Source organism: Manis pentadactyla, chromosome 13 (assembly GCF_030020395.1).
Source record: "Manis pentadactyla isolate mManPen7 chromosome 13, mManPen7.hap1, whole genome shotgun sequence".
In the NCBI taxonomy this organism is placed as follows: Eukaryota; Metazoa; Chordata; class Mammalia; order Pholidota; family Manidae; genus Manis; species Manis pentadactyla.
In genome coordinates this window covers 63,234,296-63,255,244 of record NC_080031.1, presented here as the reverse complement: position 1 = coordinate 63,255,244, position 20,949 = coordinate 63,234,296, and the positions used below count along the sequence as shown (strand labels likewise).

The window sequence follows — 20,949 nt, the reverse complement described above, 5'->3', positions numbered from 1 at the left end:
TTTCACTTATCTGTGGAATATAAGAACAAAGGAAAAACTGAAGGAACAAAACAGCAGCAGAATCACAGAACTCAAGAATGGACTAACAGGTACCAAAGGGAAAGGGACTGGGGAGGATGGGTGGGTAGGGAGGGATAAGGGGTGGGGAGAAGTAGGGGGGTATTAAGATTAACATGCATGGGGGGGTAGGAGAAAAGGGAGGGCTGTACAACACAGAGAAGGCAAGTAGTGATTCTACAACATTTTGCTATGCTGATGGACAGTGACTGTAAAGGGGTTTATAGGGGGGACCTGGTATAGGGGAGAGCCTAGTAAACATAATATTCGTCATGTAAGTGTAGATTAGTGACACCAAAAACAAAGCAAAAAAAAAAAAAAAAGGCAGTTCCTGTGTGGTAACCTCCAACGAGTTCTACACAAGGGTATAAAGGGCATATAAAAGTGTAGGCAAAGGGTCTGTCTGTGTTTATACAGAGGATCAAAGCCTAATTGGGCTACCCCGAAAATGAACTAAGATACGAAATGAAAAAGAACTTCCAACATCTGCACTATCTGGAAGACTCATGCCAGAAGATGATCATCAAAAAACCCCAACAAAGATCCACGCACTGCTACAGCTGTAGATGCACTCATCCCACCAGTTCCTGGACTTGCCATGGGAATGAGGAAGGAGATATCTAAGCTGGCCTGTGCATACAGTAAAACAACAAATTGGACTGGATCTATACTGTTGGAACTCAACCAAGAATTTGGAGAAGTGCAAATTGTAGCACTCCAAAGTCTTACAACTACAGACTATTTACTGTTAAAAGAACATATGGCATGTGAACAGTCCCCAGGAATGGGTTGTTTTAATTTGTCTGATTTCTCTCAGACTGTTCAAGTTCAGTTGGACAATATCCACCATATCATAGATAAGTTTTCACAAATGCCTAAGGTGCCTAACTGGTTTTCTTGGTTTCACTGGAGATGGCTGGTAATTACAGATATGCTTTGGTTATGTAACTATACTCCTATTATGTTAATGTTTGTGTGCAATTTAAGTAGTAGCTTAAAACCTATACATGCTGAAGTTACTCAAGAAGATATGTCAAAGAAATAATCAATCTTCCCATGTTTTCTTCCGCCTGCTACTTCTATAGCTTTTCTTCTTCCTTCCTAATTACAACCCTTAAATAGAATTCGTGCCTCATATCAAATTTACCGAGTATCATAATTCTTCCAAGTGGTAAAGATACCTCAAGACAAATGCTGGGCATAGAAGCCACAGGGCATAAATATGCAAAGAAGTAAAAAGCTAACCTTTTCAAACAATAAGGCTTCCCTCTCACTTACCAACTTCACATTTCCCTGTATGGCCCCGGAAGATGACTGGTTAGCCAGAGACGGGTAAGATTCTTCAAGGGAGGAACAACCTAAGACAGGCACAGTCGCAGGGGGGCCATCAGGTGAGAAATTGGGGATCAACAGAGGTGAGGCTTAGAACCTCACCCCCCCTGTTCTGATAGAAATCTTCTGCATACGTGGATGTTTTATTGCCCTTGTCTAGCTTGGATTAACACATAGTCTACAGATCATCTACATTTGCTCTCTTACAACACTAAACTATGTTTTCTACCTTTATCTTGTATCTACCTACCACTTCAGCATTTTATTAAAAATCATAATACTAAAGAGAGAAATTTGGTATCCACATATAAATCAAGTATAAAAACCAAATGAGTATTCATATTTGAACCGACTGTTTAGAGTTCATAATGCATGAGCAAAACCGAAAGTTTCTGTGATGACTGCCCTTGTACTGTTCTCTTCGTAACTTATTCATTATGTAAGAATTTGTTCTACATGTAAGAACTTGTTTGTTATGCCTCAGAAGATTGGAGACTGACGAAAATTAAGCTTGGGGTAGATTAATGATTGTGCATTGAGCATTGACTCCCCTATACAGAATTTTATTGTCGTTAACAACCATTTGATCAATAAATATGAGAGTGCCCTCACAAAAAAAAAAAAAGGACAGACTTCCAATGGTAAAATAAATAAGTAACCGGGATGTAATGTATAGCATAAGGAATATAGTCAAGATATTGTAACAGCTTGGTAGGGTGATAGCTGGAACCTAGAATTATGTATATAAATGTTCTACCACTGTGTTGTACCCTTGAAACTAATGTAATGTAATACTGTGCGTCAACTACCCTTCAATAAAAAATAATTATTTAAAAAAAAAAATACTATATACTAGCTTTGAACTTTATATATAAAGGGAAATCATGTACTATGTCCTCTTTTGTGTTTGGCTTCTTTGGCTTACTACGTTTATGAAATCCATCCGTGTTACTGCATGAGAGATAGTTCATTTTAACTGTAGTACAGTATTCTGTCATGGGAATAGATGATTGTACTTATTCATCCATTTATTGGTAATGGGTATTTGGATCGTTCTAGTATTCAGTTCCTACAGATAGACTACTATGAACTTTCTTCTTTGATTTTTATACATATACACTTAAACATGCATGCACACACACGTCAGTTGGTGTATACCTAGAATTAGACTTCCTGAGTCCTAGGGGATACATAGGGCAATTTGAGTGGATACTGCATTTCTTATAGCAGTTGAAATGACTTATACTCCCACTAGGAGTGCACAAATTCCAGTTGCTTCACATCCTTATCATCACTTAGTATTGTCAGCTTTTTCATTTAAAATTTTTCAGTAACTGTGTAAATCACTGAAGTTTGAATTTGCATTTCCCTTATCCCTAGTGAAATTGAACATTTTATGTGTTTGACCATTTGGATATCCTCTTTTATGAAATACTTGTTCAAATATTTTGCCATTTTCTATCAGTTTTTTTCTCTCAAAAGCTATAGTACATATAACCGCACACATTTATACACACAGACAGATGTATATACATACATACATACACACACTATATATGTATATATTCTGAGTTTGTGGTCTTTATGGTTTTTTTTTAATACAACTATGGGTGTATTTACACAAATATCTTCTACTCTGTGATTTGCCTTTCATTTATGTTTTCTATAACTTGTCATTTTATACTCTTAATAGCACCTTTTATTAAACAGAAATTTATGAGGAATACATTTTTTAACAAACTTAAATGACTCTGGATCAGTTCCAGTTTTCTTTTTCTTTTATTTTGGTAAGTTGTAGTTTAATAGGAAATTAGCCCTTTAAACTATTTTTTTTCTTGAAATACAGAATTTTATTTAGAAACTGTTTAAAAGTAGAAAAAAACCCTGTCAAGAAAGACCAGGTGGCAAATGGGTTCCCAGTAAAATGGCATTGTAGGGCAACAAAAGTCTAAAAGGCCTCAAAAGAGTAATAGCACCACTGTTATTTGAACAATGGCTAGTTACTTGCATTTTTTTGGCATTGTTAATCACTGAATCTGGATTTTCCTCTGAATTCCACACAGAGCATGCACTACACAACAGTTTTATCATAAAATACCTGCTTTCTACACACATTTTAGGACAAGCTACCACCAGAAACAAATCAATACAAACACATCAGGGGCAGAACAATCTCAGTGGTGGGTGGCACACATTTTGCAGAATTCTGTCTAACAAAGGAACTGAATAGGCCGTGGGCAAAGCAAATGAGGGAGTGTTAAGAAATGAAATATTTTAAATATTAATAATTAATTCAGACATGGTACTGTATTTTCTTCAAAAGAAAATTAACATTTAGTAACACACTAACGAATTTTATCTCCAAGGAGATTAGTGCACTGGCAAAATAGTCCAGTAACAGTGGAGGGCTGGGGACAGCAGGTACCAAAAACACCCAGCCTTGCAGATCCCAAGACAGAGATGGCCTTCACTGGTCACTCCCTCCACAAGAGGCCCAGAGAGAGCTTGCAGCATAATAGCCTGCCTGCTCAACTCCCACTCAAACAGCAGACTTTAAGGAGCCAAAGAGGGGTCCCCAGTGGGCAAGGGGAGCAGAGAAGAGAAAAATGTTAAATGTAAACTTAAAAGACAGTAAAATGGGACACAACCCCCATTCAAATCCCAGAGCAGTGGGCAAGTCCCAAAAAGTAGTTGTTAAGATTTAAAAACTGGACACAGCTCCTTTCCTAAGAAACACAATACACAGAAATTTCAGGGATAATTGGAAAAATCGTCAGAGAAATCTCAATGAAAATCGAGCTCTTCAACTCAACATACCAGGGCTGAAACACACCCTCTATTCAGCCAGGCGGCAATGCCTCTTGCTTCCTAGCAGGGACACAATTGGTCAAGGACACCAAAGGGCTTTACAGAGCAGCTTGTTACACTTTCTTTTTGGGCCACAGCCTAAGCCTATGAGGATTCAGGCAGCCCCGCAAGGCCTGTGAACACAGGTTCCAGAGGTTCCAAGGTCTGGCCCTTCTTTCCCAGACATAATCTCAAACAGCCAAAATCTCCTATCATGTTACATTTTATATTCTGAAATATGGAAGCATGTTTGAAATACTCTTAAGGCATTTATTTATTAAAACGTTGACATTCTCTGCCAAGATTTCACATTAGCTTAAAATCCAAACCAGTCTTGACATTTCTCTCCTGAGGCCTCCACCTCAGAGTGTTACATGAACACCTTCTTCAGCAACCAGAGTCACCGGCATCCACACGGTGAGCCCCACGGTCAGCCTCCTTGCTCCCTAGGTGAACCAACTGGATGTTAATGCTGCTCTGCCAAAAGGTAAAGCTCCTGACTCAAACTCATCGGAAAAGGAGTGAAACTTCTGCAAAGTGTACTTTAAGAAGAGGTACTCTTTGCTTATGAAAAGAAACCAGTGAGTCCTCTAACAATAACAAAGGGAGTATTTTACAGTTAAGCACATGATTTGGAGTGAAGAGTTGGGGTGTTGCTCTGCTTGTCCAGGCTGTTAGTACTCTTCTTGTTCCTCCTGTGGGCCCCCTTCATCAGGTATCACATCTGTAGCATAGAGAATGTCCACAATCCTCTGCAATACAGGGTTGTTCTCTCCCTCATTCTCCTGGCAAATCAATTCAATGTTTCTTAGCTTTCCAAAGTAGAAATCTCTCTCTTTCTCCAAGTCTTCAACAGTAAGTTTCAATACATTGACCTGCTGCATCAACTCAGCCGCTTCGTCATCCCCATTGCCCACACCAGGATTCTTTCGCACCACACCCGGGCCGGCCTTAGGGGTTGTAGTAGTTCTGTGTGTTGCAGTGGGCCTCTGTGGAGCGATCTTAGTCACGATCATTTGTGCTGGGAGTAAGTCCTTCACTGGGGTCTTTTTTCTGCTGGGGTGATTAGGGCTATCATCTGCAGTGCTAGAGCTGAGAGGCTTCTTCGGTTTGTTCAGAGCTGGAGCAACAAGGGAGGGAGCCACTGCAGTTTCTTGACCTTGTCTGGCAGCTACAGGGTCATAGTCTTTTCCATCATAGTTTGCATCAAAAAATTTCTTGAACCACTGAACAAACTCAAAATTGTCCTGAAACTTCCCTTTTACTAATTTGTCCACAGGAATTATTTTGTCAACACCCATCCTCTTAAAACCTGCTTGTAGTATTTTGAAGTTTTGGATGTATTCGTGTTCTAGCTTAGCTTGGAATTTCACTTTCTTCAAGGCAATGGAGCCAGGGAGGAGCATGTCCATAAACTGACAATAGGCATCCCCTGAGCACAACTGTTCTATCTTTGTCAGATTCAACTGCAGAGACTCATTGATCCAGGCCAGCATGTCGTGTCGACTTAGGTTATCACTGGTGACTGACGTTGAGTATACGTTCACTGCCATCTTCGGCTCTCGGCGGGACGGCGTCCACTGCCCACGCCTGGCTCCGGTTCCGTCTTAGTCTCGTTCAAACCGCTCGACCCTGCCCGCCCGGTTGCACAATGACCTCACACGCACCCCCTCGTTACGCGCCGACGTAAAAAGCCCTTTAAACTCTTTTTTTCAAATTTATTGGCACAAAGTTGTTCCCACTACTACCTTATGATTTTTTAAAATTCTACTCCAACTATAGTTATGAACTTTTATTTTTTCTAATACTGTTTAATTATACCCTTTCTGTCCTTTTCCGTGATAAACATTGTCACAAATGTGTTAATTTTCTTAATAAATTCAGGTCTTCAAAATATTTCTATCATTGTAGCATCTTAACTAATCAAGACAGAGTTCATTCTACATTAGAAATTTATTTTAAACTCCTAAATTTGATCCAGAATATGGAAGACTTAAAATTCTTTACTTGGATAGTATGTTTGGATGATTGTAATAGTGTTAAACAAAAAAATCCTATTGGAAACAAGATGCAAGATGTTTAGATACAAAGTAGTATAATCTGGTTTGTCTTTTAGGTTCTGTGTTAAATTTATAGGTATTATGCTGAAATTCAGCCATTCTATTCTATTTTCAATTAACTTTCCTATCTCATATATTTTATGTGTGAGGCTAAGAAATAGTGCTAATGCTGATAAGAAATTTTGTTGTATGAAACTAACTCATATGAAGTGACTTATGAAATAGCTGAAAAACATGCTGGAGGAATTACAGCATAATTTTCACAGTAATTTTAGTGCAGTCTAAATAAAAGTGAGTGTGAAAGCGTTGAAAGTAGATTTCTTATTTGCATCAGCCATAAAACTGCACGGGGTTCATGGCTTCTGGTGGAGGTGTGTTTTCACTTAGCCTTGAATTGGTGATTGCTTTTCTTAATTGAGACACAGAGCAGAACAGAAATGCCTTCCCACCACAGCAGGTCAGCTCCGAGTACAGAGAGACAGCACTTTGTGCAAAGAAGACCAAGGCTGTTTCTTGAAAATATGTTACTGGTGACAGCCGTTTTCCATAGTATATTAGAAAAAAACTCTTCAGGTTTTAAAAATTAAGATCAGTAGTCATTAGAACTGAACCTCCTACAGGCCCCTTCCCCCCCTCAACAAAAAAACCAGTCACTAGGGACTCAAAGTCTAAACTCTTACCAATAAAGAGAAACTAAGGAATTTTTTGCAATTAGTATGAAAGATGAAATATGAGGAAATGCCTGCTCCTAGTGTAAAGTATTAGAACTCTTGAATACAGAATAAAGGTTAGTAAATTAAGTAGAACTAGATAAAAAAGAACAGGGAGGACCGTCCAGAAGGACAAAGTCAAGAGCATGGGTGTAAATTATCCATACAAGGCTAAGACAGCCTTAGCAAGCACATTGCCTGTGTGCCCACAGACACTCTCCTATACCCATAACAGACACTGCTGATTGAACCAGGCATTTGTTTACCTTTGGAGTCCAGCATGCCTCTATAATCCTTCTCAGTTACATACCAAATGTTGCCACTTCTACTCTGATAGTTGGCCCTAAGATGCAACTACTTTCTTTCATGAGTTTTAGGGGTTCACCAGTTATTTAGAGAGAAGAAACCAATAGTTAATAGCAAAATTGTATTGCACATGTAGTTTGTGTGTATGCTTATTTGAAGCAGACTCTATTATTCTCATTCCACTGAACACATTCAGTCATTGTCAGTGTATGTCTCTATAAATATTTGCATTTAAAAACCTCTTCAGGGATTGTCTGAGATGGATGTCTGGATCAGAGGGAGCCTTACTCACAACTGAGTAAAGATTTTGGCTTCTATACTCTATACAGTCTGCCTTAGTAAGACTTATTTCTGCTTTATTGAACATTATGTATGAACTCTTCAGTATTTGGTTGCTTTCTCTGTTTCAAAATGACTTTTAGTACTCTTATGTTGTAACTATGTTGTAATTCTTCCCCTAAATTCTTCATCCTTAATTTTAACAAGCATGTTATCAAAATGCTACCATCAACCTCAGTATCTTGGGGACAGCAAGCCAAGATTGGGGTGGAGCTTGAAATGTGAACTTCAGACAACTGGTGATTTGAGCTGGCCCTGGGCATCTCACTGGAGCAGGGCTGCAATTTGGTGAGGTGAGTAAGACCAGGAAAAGAGGACACCAGTGGTCTCCTGTCTTAGGGCAGTGGTTCTCCACCATAAAGAGCTCTTACAAAATACCAAATTCTGCTCCACCTCGCATCCTGAGATTTTGATTTAATTGGCTTTGGATAACTCCAACCCCAAGATATGTTTTAAAAACTCCCTTGGCATTTAATATGCATCTAAAGTAGAAAATCATTGTCATGGGAGGTTAAGTTCTGTTTAAGGAAAAGGGACATAACAGACAGGTAATTAGTTATTTTTCAGGTATTGTTTCCAAAAGGAGGCTCAGTGGCAGCCAAGAGAACCAGACCAGCCTGCAATGTCCCACAGGCAGCAAAAATTTAAGAGTCAGTTTGCTTCAAATAGCCCTTTATCAGATTAGCTCTGTGTTTCTACAGTGGGCAAATCCCCAGGGCTACTCTAATTACTTATTATGGCAGCATCATATTTTCTAGCTAAAGGTCATCCTTGGACTATCTTTCGGTATGGTATTTCCAAGTACACTGTCCCCTTCCCCACACCGTTATTGAATGTGAAGTATGTGGTATTACTATAATCCTATAGACTTCCTGTGAACCTAAATGAAACTATGGAATAAAACAGTATATTGATGGCAGCTGGAAGAAGAAATCAGTAAAATGGTTAAACAACTGGATATGTATTCTCAACAGAAATAGAATTTTGGATATAATGGAAAGAGTTACGAAAATTTAAAAAAACCTCAGTGATCATGAAAGTGTTGAACTGTCTATTATTCAATGAATTTTTTTGCTCACATGGAAATTCTACCTACATATCTATCCATACAGATTGTTTATTAAAATTTTATTCAATACTTTCAGCTGACATTTATCAGAGTACTCTCGATTTGAAAACAATAAAATAAACCTTACCAAATGCAATAATTTTGTTAAAATTTAAAAACTAAGGTGCAGCATTCCAAAGAAACTTGGGCAATGCATTAATGCTGCAATCTGTTCTCATCTCACAGGAAATGTCTGCTATAGACACACACTGAAGTTGCATAAATCATACTAACTCAGAAGAGAACAAAATAATTTGTCAAGAGATAATGTCGGGTTGTTCAGATATATTCCAATTAATTATTGCATTTGGAGGATTTCCAGACACTGGTTGATCTAAGGAAGGTGAGTTGAGGCTAATCCATAATTTATCAATTCCACTGAAAAACTATCAAAAGCACATTTGTACATAACTAAGTATGCTTTTTTTACCTTAGAAAATAGGTTAATAATTAGATTGCATGGCAAAGGCCCCCTATGGATAATTTAAGATTTTACCTTTGATGTGTGGCTGATGTAACTACCTAATTAATTTAATTTTTAAAGTCCTATGCTTGTGAGAAAACACTTTATGATTAATATTTGACCTCCAACTGTTGAATTAATTCTAATCTTGATTATTGAAACTATATTTTGGAAACACACCAGTAGAAGAAATAAGAAGACATCTAATAAATACATGGGTTTTAAGTGCAATTTTAATACTGCATGTGTGCTCTATTACTAGGAGTTAAATTCCATGGTAACATCTCAGTGTGTTAGTTTAAACATGAAACACTTTATAAAAGGCATTGCACATAATTGTCTATTCATAGCATTAGGTTCAACCTCTTTGAAAACATGGAGAGACAGGATGCACCTGGAAAAATCTAAATTATTAAGAAACTGATTTTAATTGTTTCTTATAAGTAATCTGGCTGGATTGTGTACCTTTGGGGAAACAATGCAACATTTGAATTTGTTACTGACATCAAAATTTCATGACAGAATCATGCATACTTCTAAAATACAGTCAGTTCAGATGTTATTTTATCACATTTGTCCTTATGTCTTAATGATTGGGGTTATTAGTGTCACTGCTATTCTCCCAGACATAGAGAGTCCAAATGCAGGCGTCTTTCATTCATCATATTTTCCTCCATTTCTTGTCTCCTTTTACTGCAAAGCATCTACACTGTATGTTTAGTCTTTCTAAACTCATGGTTCCTAATATAAAACTTAACCTGCTCAGAAACCATACTTCACACTGCATACTGAGTTTTAAATTAAAAATCTTTTGCTACTACATAAGAGTCAGATTACTAAGAAATTCTCGTTTCAAAAATTGTATCATAAATTCATTTGTTAAATTGGTGTGTGGGGGATGGGGGAAAGTGAGGGAGGGAGTGTCTTGCCAATGGGTTTCAGCCCCAGACAAGTTCACCATGGATCAATGAGACCAAGGAAATGACAGTGGAACGTTCTTGTGGTGAAAGGGTTTATACCCAACTTTATCCCCATAGTGGCAGGCCAATCACCAGAATCCCATCCACTGAGAGCGAGTCTGCGTGCAGCAAGCCGGTGTCTGCCTCTGGGCGTCTCCACCCGTGCAGCTGTCTCAGTCTCTGTCCTCGGCACTGCCACCACTCCAGCCTCTGCTCTCCTGCAGCCATGCCACCATGTCACCCAGAGCACTGGGCGGAGCTCTTTATATAGAGTCAGTAACAATGTATTGCCCACATGTGTGTAGTGAGCAAGCCGACCAGGGCCAAGTGAGAATCCTGGCCACAGGAACCTTCACTTTATCCACAGGGAGTAATGAAGGAGGGAGTAAATAATACCAAACTAACAATAACCAAATTATATAATTTTTATGAATTTCAATATTGAAGGTCTTAAAAGTGGCCATGGTAATATTTTGTGAAAACTAGAAGTAATAAACTGGTGGATCAAAACTCTATGAAAAGAAACCAAAACTTCCCTGGGAAAATTCTGAAGAGCATATGAGATCAGACAAGAATCAGTAAAATTGTACAATCAAAATGAGTGCTAGCACTGTTCACAACCTCCAGCAGGAAACAGGAGAAAGAGTGCCAGCTGAGCATCTATTTACTGTGCACCAAGCAGGTGTGAGTTCCTACACTGTTTACTCAATAGCATGTTCCCACTGAGCAAAGTACCTCTTCCCAATCACAGTAACATTATAATCAACAGCTGCTGGAGTAGCACCAGTTTTTCTCAATTATTCAATCATGTTCTTTCCAGTTCATATGACAAAAACTCAACACAGCAGGAGAAATGCCTGTACAAATTCTTAAGCCCAGGAGTCAGGCCAGGACCTCACAATACAGTCTTTATTTAGCTGGTTTAAGGCCTTCCTTTCCTCAGTAGTTACTATGGCACAGTGGTTAATAATAGGGACTTGATAGTCACTGGACATCAGTTCAAAGATGTGTTAGTTGTGCTCTCTGTTGTGAGAGCAATTTGTGCCTTAATGTCTTAATCTGTAAAGTGGTGGTGATGTTAATACTATTATCCCCATAATCTTACCAGGGAAATTAGACCACAGTTATTAGATCCATCTGTGTAGAATACTGACTGCACCTGGCATGCACTTCTCATACATTGGGGAGGGATGTTACTACTTCCCTGCATCTGAACGGCTACTTCCTAAATACAAATCTAAGCCTCTTTGCTTCTGCTGTTCCTCTGAAAAGCATATTGTAACATCCTGGTTGGCCTGCTAAAATCTTACCTACACCTGTTGGTCTGTTCTGATACATGTCTTTTATAATCTTTTCAAATGGATAGAATTTTCCTTCCCTTTGTACTCCATTGTACACTGTTGTATCAAACCTTCATTTATGGCTTAACTCAATGATGCTGGAGAGACCTAAAAATCCAGTATGAGTCCTGCATGACTTGAGATTCTGCTGGATTTGAAGTATGTCCTGCAGCCCTCAAATGTGAATTCTGTTTGTGGACCAGGTGTGGAGAAAATGGAAGTTCTATGGCCAGGATCCTCACCTGACCCTAAACTACTTGATGATGTAACTGGCCTACTGCTAGGCTACTGCTTCCACACCTGTAGGCAATGAGCTATGATTGACTGAGTCACTATATAAAGAGCTCTGCCCAGTGCTCTGGGCTGAGGCAGAGAGGAAGGAGGGTTACAGACCTGCAGACTGTAGGATGCAGAGGTGATTCTAGTGCTCAACCTATTGCTGGGAGAACAAGCTGGGTATAAAGCCTTTCACCCCAAGAATGTTCCATTGTCATTCCTCAGTCTCACTGAATCCATAGTGAACTTGCCCAGGGCTGAAACCCTTAGGGAAGACAATAGGCTACCCAGTATTGGACACACAAGGGAGTTTATAAAGCCAAACCAGCCATCTGAGTGCTTCTTTGGGTATGTTTTGCCATTTTATTTTCTAAAGTGAATGCTTTGGCTGAGCCAAATCACTAGAGAAGGTGGTACCTAAATACCTTTTAGGTTTTTCAAAAAATTCAGATTTAAGTCTAAAAAAGTAAAACTACATCCTCAGGCCCCATTCCAGCCTGTGACATTCCCTATGGTGTTCAAAAAAAGACTATTTCTTGATGGAGGGGACTCAGTGAAGGAGGAGTGAGCTTCCTCATCACATGGAATACATACATATATATATATATATATATATATATATATATATTCAACTTTTATATATAAATATGAATATCTCTGTATCTTGCCAATGGGTTTCAGCCCTGGGCAAGTTCGCTCTTGTTTCAGCAAGACCAAAGAATGACAATGGAACATTCTGGGGGTGAAAGGCTATATATCCTGCTTTATTCTCTTGGTGGCAGGTCAAGCGCTAGAGTCCGGTACACCTCAGGGCAAGTCTGCATGCAGCAAGGTGGTCTCCACCTTTGCACCTCTGCCCCCAAGGCCGTCTCAGTCTCTCTTCTCAGTGGGGGCACCACTCCAGCCGTGCAGCTCAGAGCACTAGGTGGAGCTCTTTATATAGCATCAGTAACAATGTATTGCTCATACATGTGCCGTGAGCAAGCCCACCAGGGTCAGGGGAGAATTCTGGCCATGGGAACTTTCATTTTTCTTACAATCTGTGTGTATAAATTCTCCTTTTTGCTATCTATAATAATGTGACTAGTTTATTAGTTTAAAATTGGCAACATTTCACATTTTATTTGGGGTGATAAGAAACAAGTGAGAGCAAGAACATGGATGGAACTAGAGGGTATTATGCTTAGTGAAATAAGCCAGGCAGAAAAAGACAAGTATCAAATGATTTCACTCATCTGTGGAGTATTAGAACAAATAAAAAACTGAAGGAACAAAACGGCAGCAGACTCACAGAACCCAAGAATGGACTAACAGTTACCAAAGGGAAAGGGACTGGGGAGGATGGGTGGGAAGGCAGGGAGAAGGGGAAAAAAAAGAGGGGGGGCATTACTGTTAGCAGACATAATGTGGGGAGGGCATGGGGAGGACTATACAACACAGAGAAGCAAGTAGTGATACTATAGCATCTTACTACGTTGTTGGACAGTGACAGTAATGGGGTATGTGTTGGGGCCTTGGTGATGGGGGAGTCTAGTAAACATAATGTTCCTCATGTAATTGTAGATTAATGATACCAAAACAAAACAAACAAAAAGAAATAAGTGAGAGAAGAGAAGGATGATAGGTGGCTTGCCTATTTTGCACTGTGGTCTTTTGGTATGAGTACTTTAGGTTTCACTCAATTAAGAGACAATCAAGAGATTCCAGACCTGCTGCTTAATAACTGTGAGATAATATTTGGAAATGTGTGTTTCCCTGTTTGTCTCTCTAACCACAAGTCCATGCCTGAGGTTCCCAACAAATGACTGAGTATCTGAATTTTCAGCGGTCTGGCTGCTGGCCCTAACAGCTCAGAATAAGCATGTTTCACTTTAGGATCCATCTGGACCCTTGGCCACAGAAATCAGTTTCTCTGAGCCGGTGCAGACCTCCTGATTTTGTTTCAAATTTATTCTCTTTTCCATGGAATCATTTTGAGATCACACCAAATATTCCACCTTATTTTTCCACATACTTGCCCAAACTCTAATCTGGATAACTTTGCTCAACATACACTTTCATTTCCTACAAATGTCATTTTGAATTGTGGTTATTAAGTTAATACTGTAAAGCAACATACGTAATAGAAGGGTTTCAAAAAAATGAAGGGAATTTTCTCTAGTGGATATTTGTTTTGCAATTTTTAACTAGGGAGGTCAGGATACAAACCAGGGTATTCAAAATACTGTTTGAATCCTGTCATTCCTTATAGTATCAATTTCAAAATAAATTTAATTCTTTCATAGAAAAAAAAGAAACCTGTATTGTTCTAATAACTTCAAGTAAGAGAAATCAATATTATTATTTAGATTTATACATTAAGCATATACTTTTTATAATTACTGAGACATAGGTGTTTTACTTATTTGTGCATACCTGGTCAATATATTTAAGAACTCATGATCACGTTGAGATGTATGTGTGTGCCTTTGTATGTGTTTAATGAAATTTTATTTAAAGAAATATAATTTTAAATAAATAATTTTATATATAATTATTTTGTGGAGTTCATACATTTTGTTGATTTTATGGTAGCAGATGATATAGATAGATAGATATTGACTAGATCTTCCAAAGTCTGGAACTTTTTATACTTTTACAATTTTGGGAACTTAGTCTTTATTCATGAAACATGTATTCTAGAAACTCATATGAAAGTGGCTCTCACTGAAGGGACCCAGCCTGTATTAGGACAGGACAATGTCCATGTAGAGGTGCAATGAGGTAGGGGTTCTTAAGAGCCCTAATATGTAGGTCTTCACCCAGGGCTGCCAGAGACCATATAGCTACAGAAAAAAATAATTCATGTTATAGATGCCATGGAAAAGAAAGGCACAAGAGCAAATTGAAACTAGGCTGAAGGCAGAAGCAAGGCCGTAAATGAGAAGAAAAATCATATAGTTGGAAGCTGCAGAGATGAGCAAATTAGATTGTGGGATTCCCTGTGGGTTAGGACTGGTAGCTGAAGACAATGCGTGCATATGAGAAGCTCACTGTAGTGTGGTCTAAGCTGCAAATACAGAGCTGGCTGGACCCAGTCACATTAGACATATACAAGGAACATTGTTTGAAGAAGATGTTGATGGCTACATTTGTAAAATTTGTGAAGTCTCAAAACAAGTTTTGATTTAATTTTTGATGTCTATATTTAATAGTAATTTTTCTTGGCTTAAATTACTGCCTCTATTGTTTTCCAAATATTCGTGAAGTTATCAGCAGTCCACTTCTTTAGCCACAGAACTTATCTTGAAGGACTGACATTTTAACCATATTGTCTTCTAATCCATGAACATGTATATATTTCACTTACTTAGGTCTTCTTTTATTTGTCATCATTGTGTTCAGGTAATATTCCTGCACATTTAGCTAGATATGCCCATAAAAAATTCATATTTCTTGATGTTACTGTAAATACTAATTAAAAGTTCTAAATGGTCATTACTAGTATATAGAAATAAAATTTGTTTCTATATACTGATCTTGTGTTCTGGAACTGTCTGGACTCATTTATTGTTTTAGTCATTTTTTTGAAGATTGTATCAGATTTTCTATATAGACAATCATGTCATCTGTGAATTAAGTTTACTATTAATGGGATTTCAAACTACAAATCAAATTTAATTTCTTTAATAGATTTAGTCTATTCAACTATTTCTTTGTAAGTAAGCAACGTTATTTTGTCTTTCAGGAAATCTGTCCATTTCATATGTTGTCAACCATATTGGAATAAAGTAGCTTATAATGTTCGTTATTACCTTTTTTAACATTTGTAGCATCTATAATGATGTAACTGCTCTAATTCCTGATACTGGTAACATTATTTTTCCTTTTAAGTTTGGTTATTGTTCATCAATTTTATTCTCTCAAAGAATCAGATTTGGCTTTATAACTTACTCTCCTGTTTTTGTTTTTTCATTGATTTCCACTGTGACCTTTGTTATTTCCTCTCTTCTGCTTACTTCACGCTTATGCTCTCTTCTTTTTTTAGTTTAAGGTGTTGTCTTGCCAATGGGTTTGAGCCCCGGGCAAGTTCACTGTGGATTCAATGAGACCAAAGAAATACGGTAGAACGTTCATGGGTGAAAGCGTTATACCCAAATTTATCCCCACTGTGGCCGGTCAGTTACTAGAATCCTGTCCACTCAGAGCGAGTCTGCATGTGGCTAAGCTGGTCTCTACCTCTGGACCTCTCTACTAGTGCAGCCGTCTCAGTCTCTGTCCTCGGCCCTGCCACCACCCGAGTCTCATCTCTGCTCCCCTGCAGCCTTGCAGCAATGCTACCACGTCACCCAGAGCACTGGGGTGGGCTCTTTATATAGAGTCAATAATAATGTACTGCCCACACGTGTGTAGTGAGCTAGCTGACCAGGGCCAGGTGAGAATCCTGGCCACAGGAACCTTCACTTTATTCACATGTGTATGAGGTAATTGATTTGGAACCTTTTTTCTCTTCTAATGCAGGCATCTCATGCTATAAGTTTTCCTCTAATCACTGCATATGTTGCATTCTACAAATTTTGATGTCTTTTCATTCTGTTTATATGATTTCTTAGTCCGTTAGATTTATTCTTTGGCCCATGCAATATTTTGAAGTGCGTATTCAGTTTCCAAATATTTAGGAGTTTCCCAAATGCATCAGTTATTTATTTCTAATTTTTCATTTTGGTCTGAAAACCACCCTTAAAGATTTATTGAGACTCATTTTATGACCAATGTATGCTGTATCTAGGTATATGTTCTGTTTTCCTTGGAAAAAAAAAAAAACTCTCCTATTTGGAGTTGTTCTACAAACGTTAAGGTCAAGTTTATGGATGGTTTAATTTCAAGTCCTACTTGTGCTACTTTGCTTACTCCTCAGGCCCCCGTAGGACTTCCAGAGATCCCGCGAGAACGAGCTTCCTCCCGGAAGCGGTCGGGTGGTCACCACCTCCGGCCTGACCCCTCCGCTCTTTGGGCCACCCGGGCGCTCAGTGCATCCCAGCCAGACGCTCTGTCCCTGAGCCTGGACCGCCGCTCCCTCTCCCCCACACGGCCGAAGACACAGAGCTCATCTCACCTTGTTTGCCTTCCTGGGAAACTACACACACCCCTCGCCCCGGCCAGGCCTGTGCCGGGCCGGCGGGCGTCGGCCATGGTGGTCCAGAGAGCCTCTCCTGGGGGAGGGGCTCCCCCTCCGCAGGGTGCCGTTAGGCGGCCCTGGTCGGAAAGCGGTAACAGGGTCCTGGGGCAGTTTTTCAGGGAAAAGACTGAGTTGCTGGCGGCGACGGTCTCCTGGGACTAATTCCAGACACCTGGATGCCGCCGGGAGGAGCAGCCAGTCCTGAGGGTATGGGTGAGTGCTTCTTATTCTGTTACTTATTGCTAGAATGGTATTGAATCTAGACTTCAAGTGTGAATTTACTCCTCTTTGCACTTCGATCAATTTTTTTCTTTGTATATATGGAAACTCTGTATGAGAAGCATCAATATTTAAGATTATTATGCCTCTTAAACAGACTGACCCACTTTATTGTTACAAAATGGAATATTTTACACTCTGCAGTAATCTACTTTGTGGTTAATGTACTAAACTACTGTATTTTGAGTACTGCTAGCACGTAATTAAGTCAGGGTTCTTCAGGGGTTCTCCAGAGAAACAGGGCCAATAAATAACATATGTATGCTGTGTATTTTTAAAAATATGTAGTATTGGTCACAAATATTTCTGATACATGGATTTATTATAAGAAATTGACTCACATGATTATGGAGGCTGGCAAGGTGCAAGATCTTCAGAGTGGCATGTGTACCCAGAAAGAGCCTGTGTTTCAGTGCCAGTCTGGAAGTAGGAGAGATCCCATGTCACAGTTCAAAGGTGGTCAGGAAGGAAGAATTCTCGTTTTCTTGGAAAGGGACAGCCTTTTTGTTTATGCAGGCCTTCAACTGAAGGAATGAAGCCCAGCTGCATTGTAGAATAAGCTATTAATATTTAATGCATTTATTGATATGGTTTGGCTTAAATTTACACCATTGCTATTTGTTTTCCACTTCTCACATTTTCTGTTCTTTAACTTTTCCTTTTTTTCTGATTTTCTTTTGCATCAGTTTACTATTCCTTAGGATTTCATCTCCTCTCTGACCTTTATTAGCTTACATGTTAAATATTGCTTTAGGTTTTATAGTACTCATCTTTAATTTACCCGTCAGCCTCCAGTTGATAGTGTACCACTTCATGCATAGTGTTAAGGTACGTACTTACTATAATAGTTGCATTTTTCCCTTCCCAGTCTTTGGACTGTTACTGTTACACATTTTATTTTTACATGTATAATAAAAGAGTATAGTGTTATTTTATAACTAGTTATATTTCAAGAGACTAAAATTGAAAAAGTACATTATCCATGTAGTTAGGCCATTTCTTGTGCTCTTCATTCTTTCATGTGGATATACATTTCATTTTAGTATTTCCTTCGGATGGAAGGATTTCTGTTAACATTTTTTATTGCATGGATCTGCTGGTTATAAATTCTAATAGCTTTAATGTATCTGAAAAAGTGTTTATTTTATCTTTGTTGAAAGATATTTTCCTGTGCATTTAATTTACATTGACAGTTTACCTTTTTCTCTAGTACTTTTAAGATGTCACTTTCCTGTCTTCTGGTTTGGATTATTTCTAATCCTAAATCTCCTCTCATTCAAATCTTTGTTTCTCTATACGTGCTGTTTTTTTTCCATCTGATTGTTCTTAAGTTATTTTGTTTTTTTTATCACTGGCTTTAATTTGATTACAATTTACTGTGGTGTAGTTTTCTTCATGTTTCTTGTGCTTGAGGTTTGTAGAGCTTCTTGGATTTGGGAGTTTGTAGTTTTAAATAAATTTGGAAAATTTACCTACTTTTTCTTCAAATAGATATGCTCTCCTCCTTTTGGGAACTAATTACACCAATATTAGGACACTAATCTGACTCCCAGCTCATGCAGTTTATCCCCCCAGTTTTTTTCTTTGTGTTCTTATTTAACAGTTTGCATTGTTAGGGGTTTAAATTCATTAATCTTGTATTCCACTATGTATAATATGCCCTTAATCCTATCCTCAGTATTTTCATCTCTAATATTTTAGTTTTTATTTCTAGAATTTAAATTGGGGATATATAAAATCTTCCATATCTATACTTAACATTCTCAGTCTTTTCTCAAGTTACTTAAACACATGAAATACACATATATTAACTTTTGAATCTTGGGGACTAATACCATTAGTTGTGTTATTTCTGGATCAATTTCAGTTGATTGACTTTTCTCCTTATTATGCATCATAGTTTTCTGCTCCTTTGAATAGAAAATCTTAATGACATATCAGCTATTCATTGTGAATTTTACCTTGTTTGTTGGCTGGATAATTTTCCAGTCCTGTGAGTATTGCTGAGCTTTTTACTAGAAGATATTTTAGTTACCTAAAAGCAGTTTGATCTTTCTAGGCCTTGGTTTTAAACTTGGCTGGGCAAGACCTGATAATCTGTTGGCTGGGGTTCATATTCCCCGCTATTAAGGCAAAGCCATTCTGAGTTCTCTGTGAACTTTGATGCCCCATGAATGATGAGGTTTTCAACTCTGGCTGATGGGTTTGTGAATCATGGGTATTACTCCTGTTAATTCTTTCAGGTGTTTCTCTAGCTTTGGTAGTTCCTCTGGCTTTAATTAACTGTTGATAGGTACTTTCAAATCCCAAACTCATAAATCCAAGAAGCTCACCTGTGTTGAGAGGCACTAAGCTACAGACTTCTGCAGATCCATCTTTGTGCAGCTTTCTCATTGCAAACTCCAGCTGCCTTGCCTTTCCTAGAGAACCAGTTCTAAGTGTCCTCAGCTTGGCAAGCTTGAGGGTGCTCTGCCTGGGCTCCTCCCTGCTGTGCTGCAGCCTAGAAACTCAACAGGCAGTATGAAGTGAGTGTAGGGTTCACTTCATGTGTTTCCCATCGGTCAGGAATCATTGTCTCTCATTGCCTAATATCCAATGTCTTGAAAACTTTTTTAAGAATATTTTTTCCATACTTCTAGTGTTTTAGGTAGTTTGGGAAATCTGGCCCCTATTAACTCTAAATTTTAACTGCATGTAGATATGGGTTCAGTATTTAGATACAGAAAACTCATTTGTATTCTCTCAGTGTGGACAAACTGTCCACCTGGGGTGTAGAGCAGTCACTAGGTTGGGGCAGGGGCATTGGGCAGGGTGTAGTCAGAATAGGAACATAAGGATACGGGTAGTTGTCTCTTCCAGGATGCTTAGCACAATAAATTGATCTTGAAGTGGAAATTGCTAATATGTGTTCCAAAATGATTAAACAAACGTGATGAAGTGATATACCTATTTGTATTACTATACTGTTACATGAAGCATATTTAAAACAAAACATAGCTAACTAGCTAGCTATGTAGATATAGAGAGATTTTGATGTTAACAAAGTCGGGTCAGAAAATATATCTCACTGTCACTTCTCAGGATTTATGAAAATCCTTAGCTTGCAGAATTTGAGAATTTCATCTGTTCTGGTCTAGGGTGAGTTTTTGGCTTATTGAATTATTTAGTTTCTGCTGATGATTTCTGTGTTACTGTGACTCAGGATTGTTATCCTGCTTGAGATCAATTAGAATTATCACCTCGTTGTATCAGGATACTTATTAATAATTCATAGAATTCCTACAATGTATATATGCTTTATGTATGCTCTAAAAGTACAAATGTACAAATTCTGTTTTTAAATCTAAGAAGTTTGTTTTTCTTTAACATTCTAAAATCTTCCAACAATTACTTGAAGTCTCAAGAATAATTTTTATCTATTTATGCAGGCATGCAGCAGTATATTCTCTTTAGTAGTTCTCCTTTTTTACCAGTGTTGTGGAATGCCTCAAAGTTCCACTCATTTTTGTATATCCTCATTATTTAGTTTGAAGTCACTAAATTCTACCTTCTTTTCTAGCTGATGACAATCAGTTTTATGAAATAATTTTTTCTAGGTAGTATTTTTTACCTTTTCCCATTTATTTAATGGTATCTGGCAAGCCATAAGAGGTAAATGAAGTATTCCACATCAAGAATGTCATCTTTTACAAGAAACTACAGATACCCTATGTCT

General features: G+C 38.3%; 2 protein-coding genes across 2 annotated transcripts in view; one reads left to right on the top strand and one right to left on the bottom strand.

Annotated features, from left to right (window-relative positions):
- LOC130680145 (putative histone-lysine N-methyltransferase PRDM6) overlaps positions 1 to 20,949 on the top strand; it is a 91,283-nt gene that overhangs the window by 52,935 nt on the left and 17,399 nt on the right. The gene's annotated exons all lie outside the window — the stretch shown is intronic.
- On the bottom strand, positions 4,493 to 5,910 carry LOC118929252 (microtubule-associated protein RP/EB family member 1-like). Its single transcript, XM_036919186.2, has one exon. It carries the CDS (start codon positions 5,787 to 5,789, stop codon positions 4,911 to 4,913), a length of 879 nt encoding a protein of 292 aa, XP_036775081.2. The 5' UTR covers positions 5,790 to 5,910; the 3' UTR covers positions 4,493 to 4,910.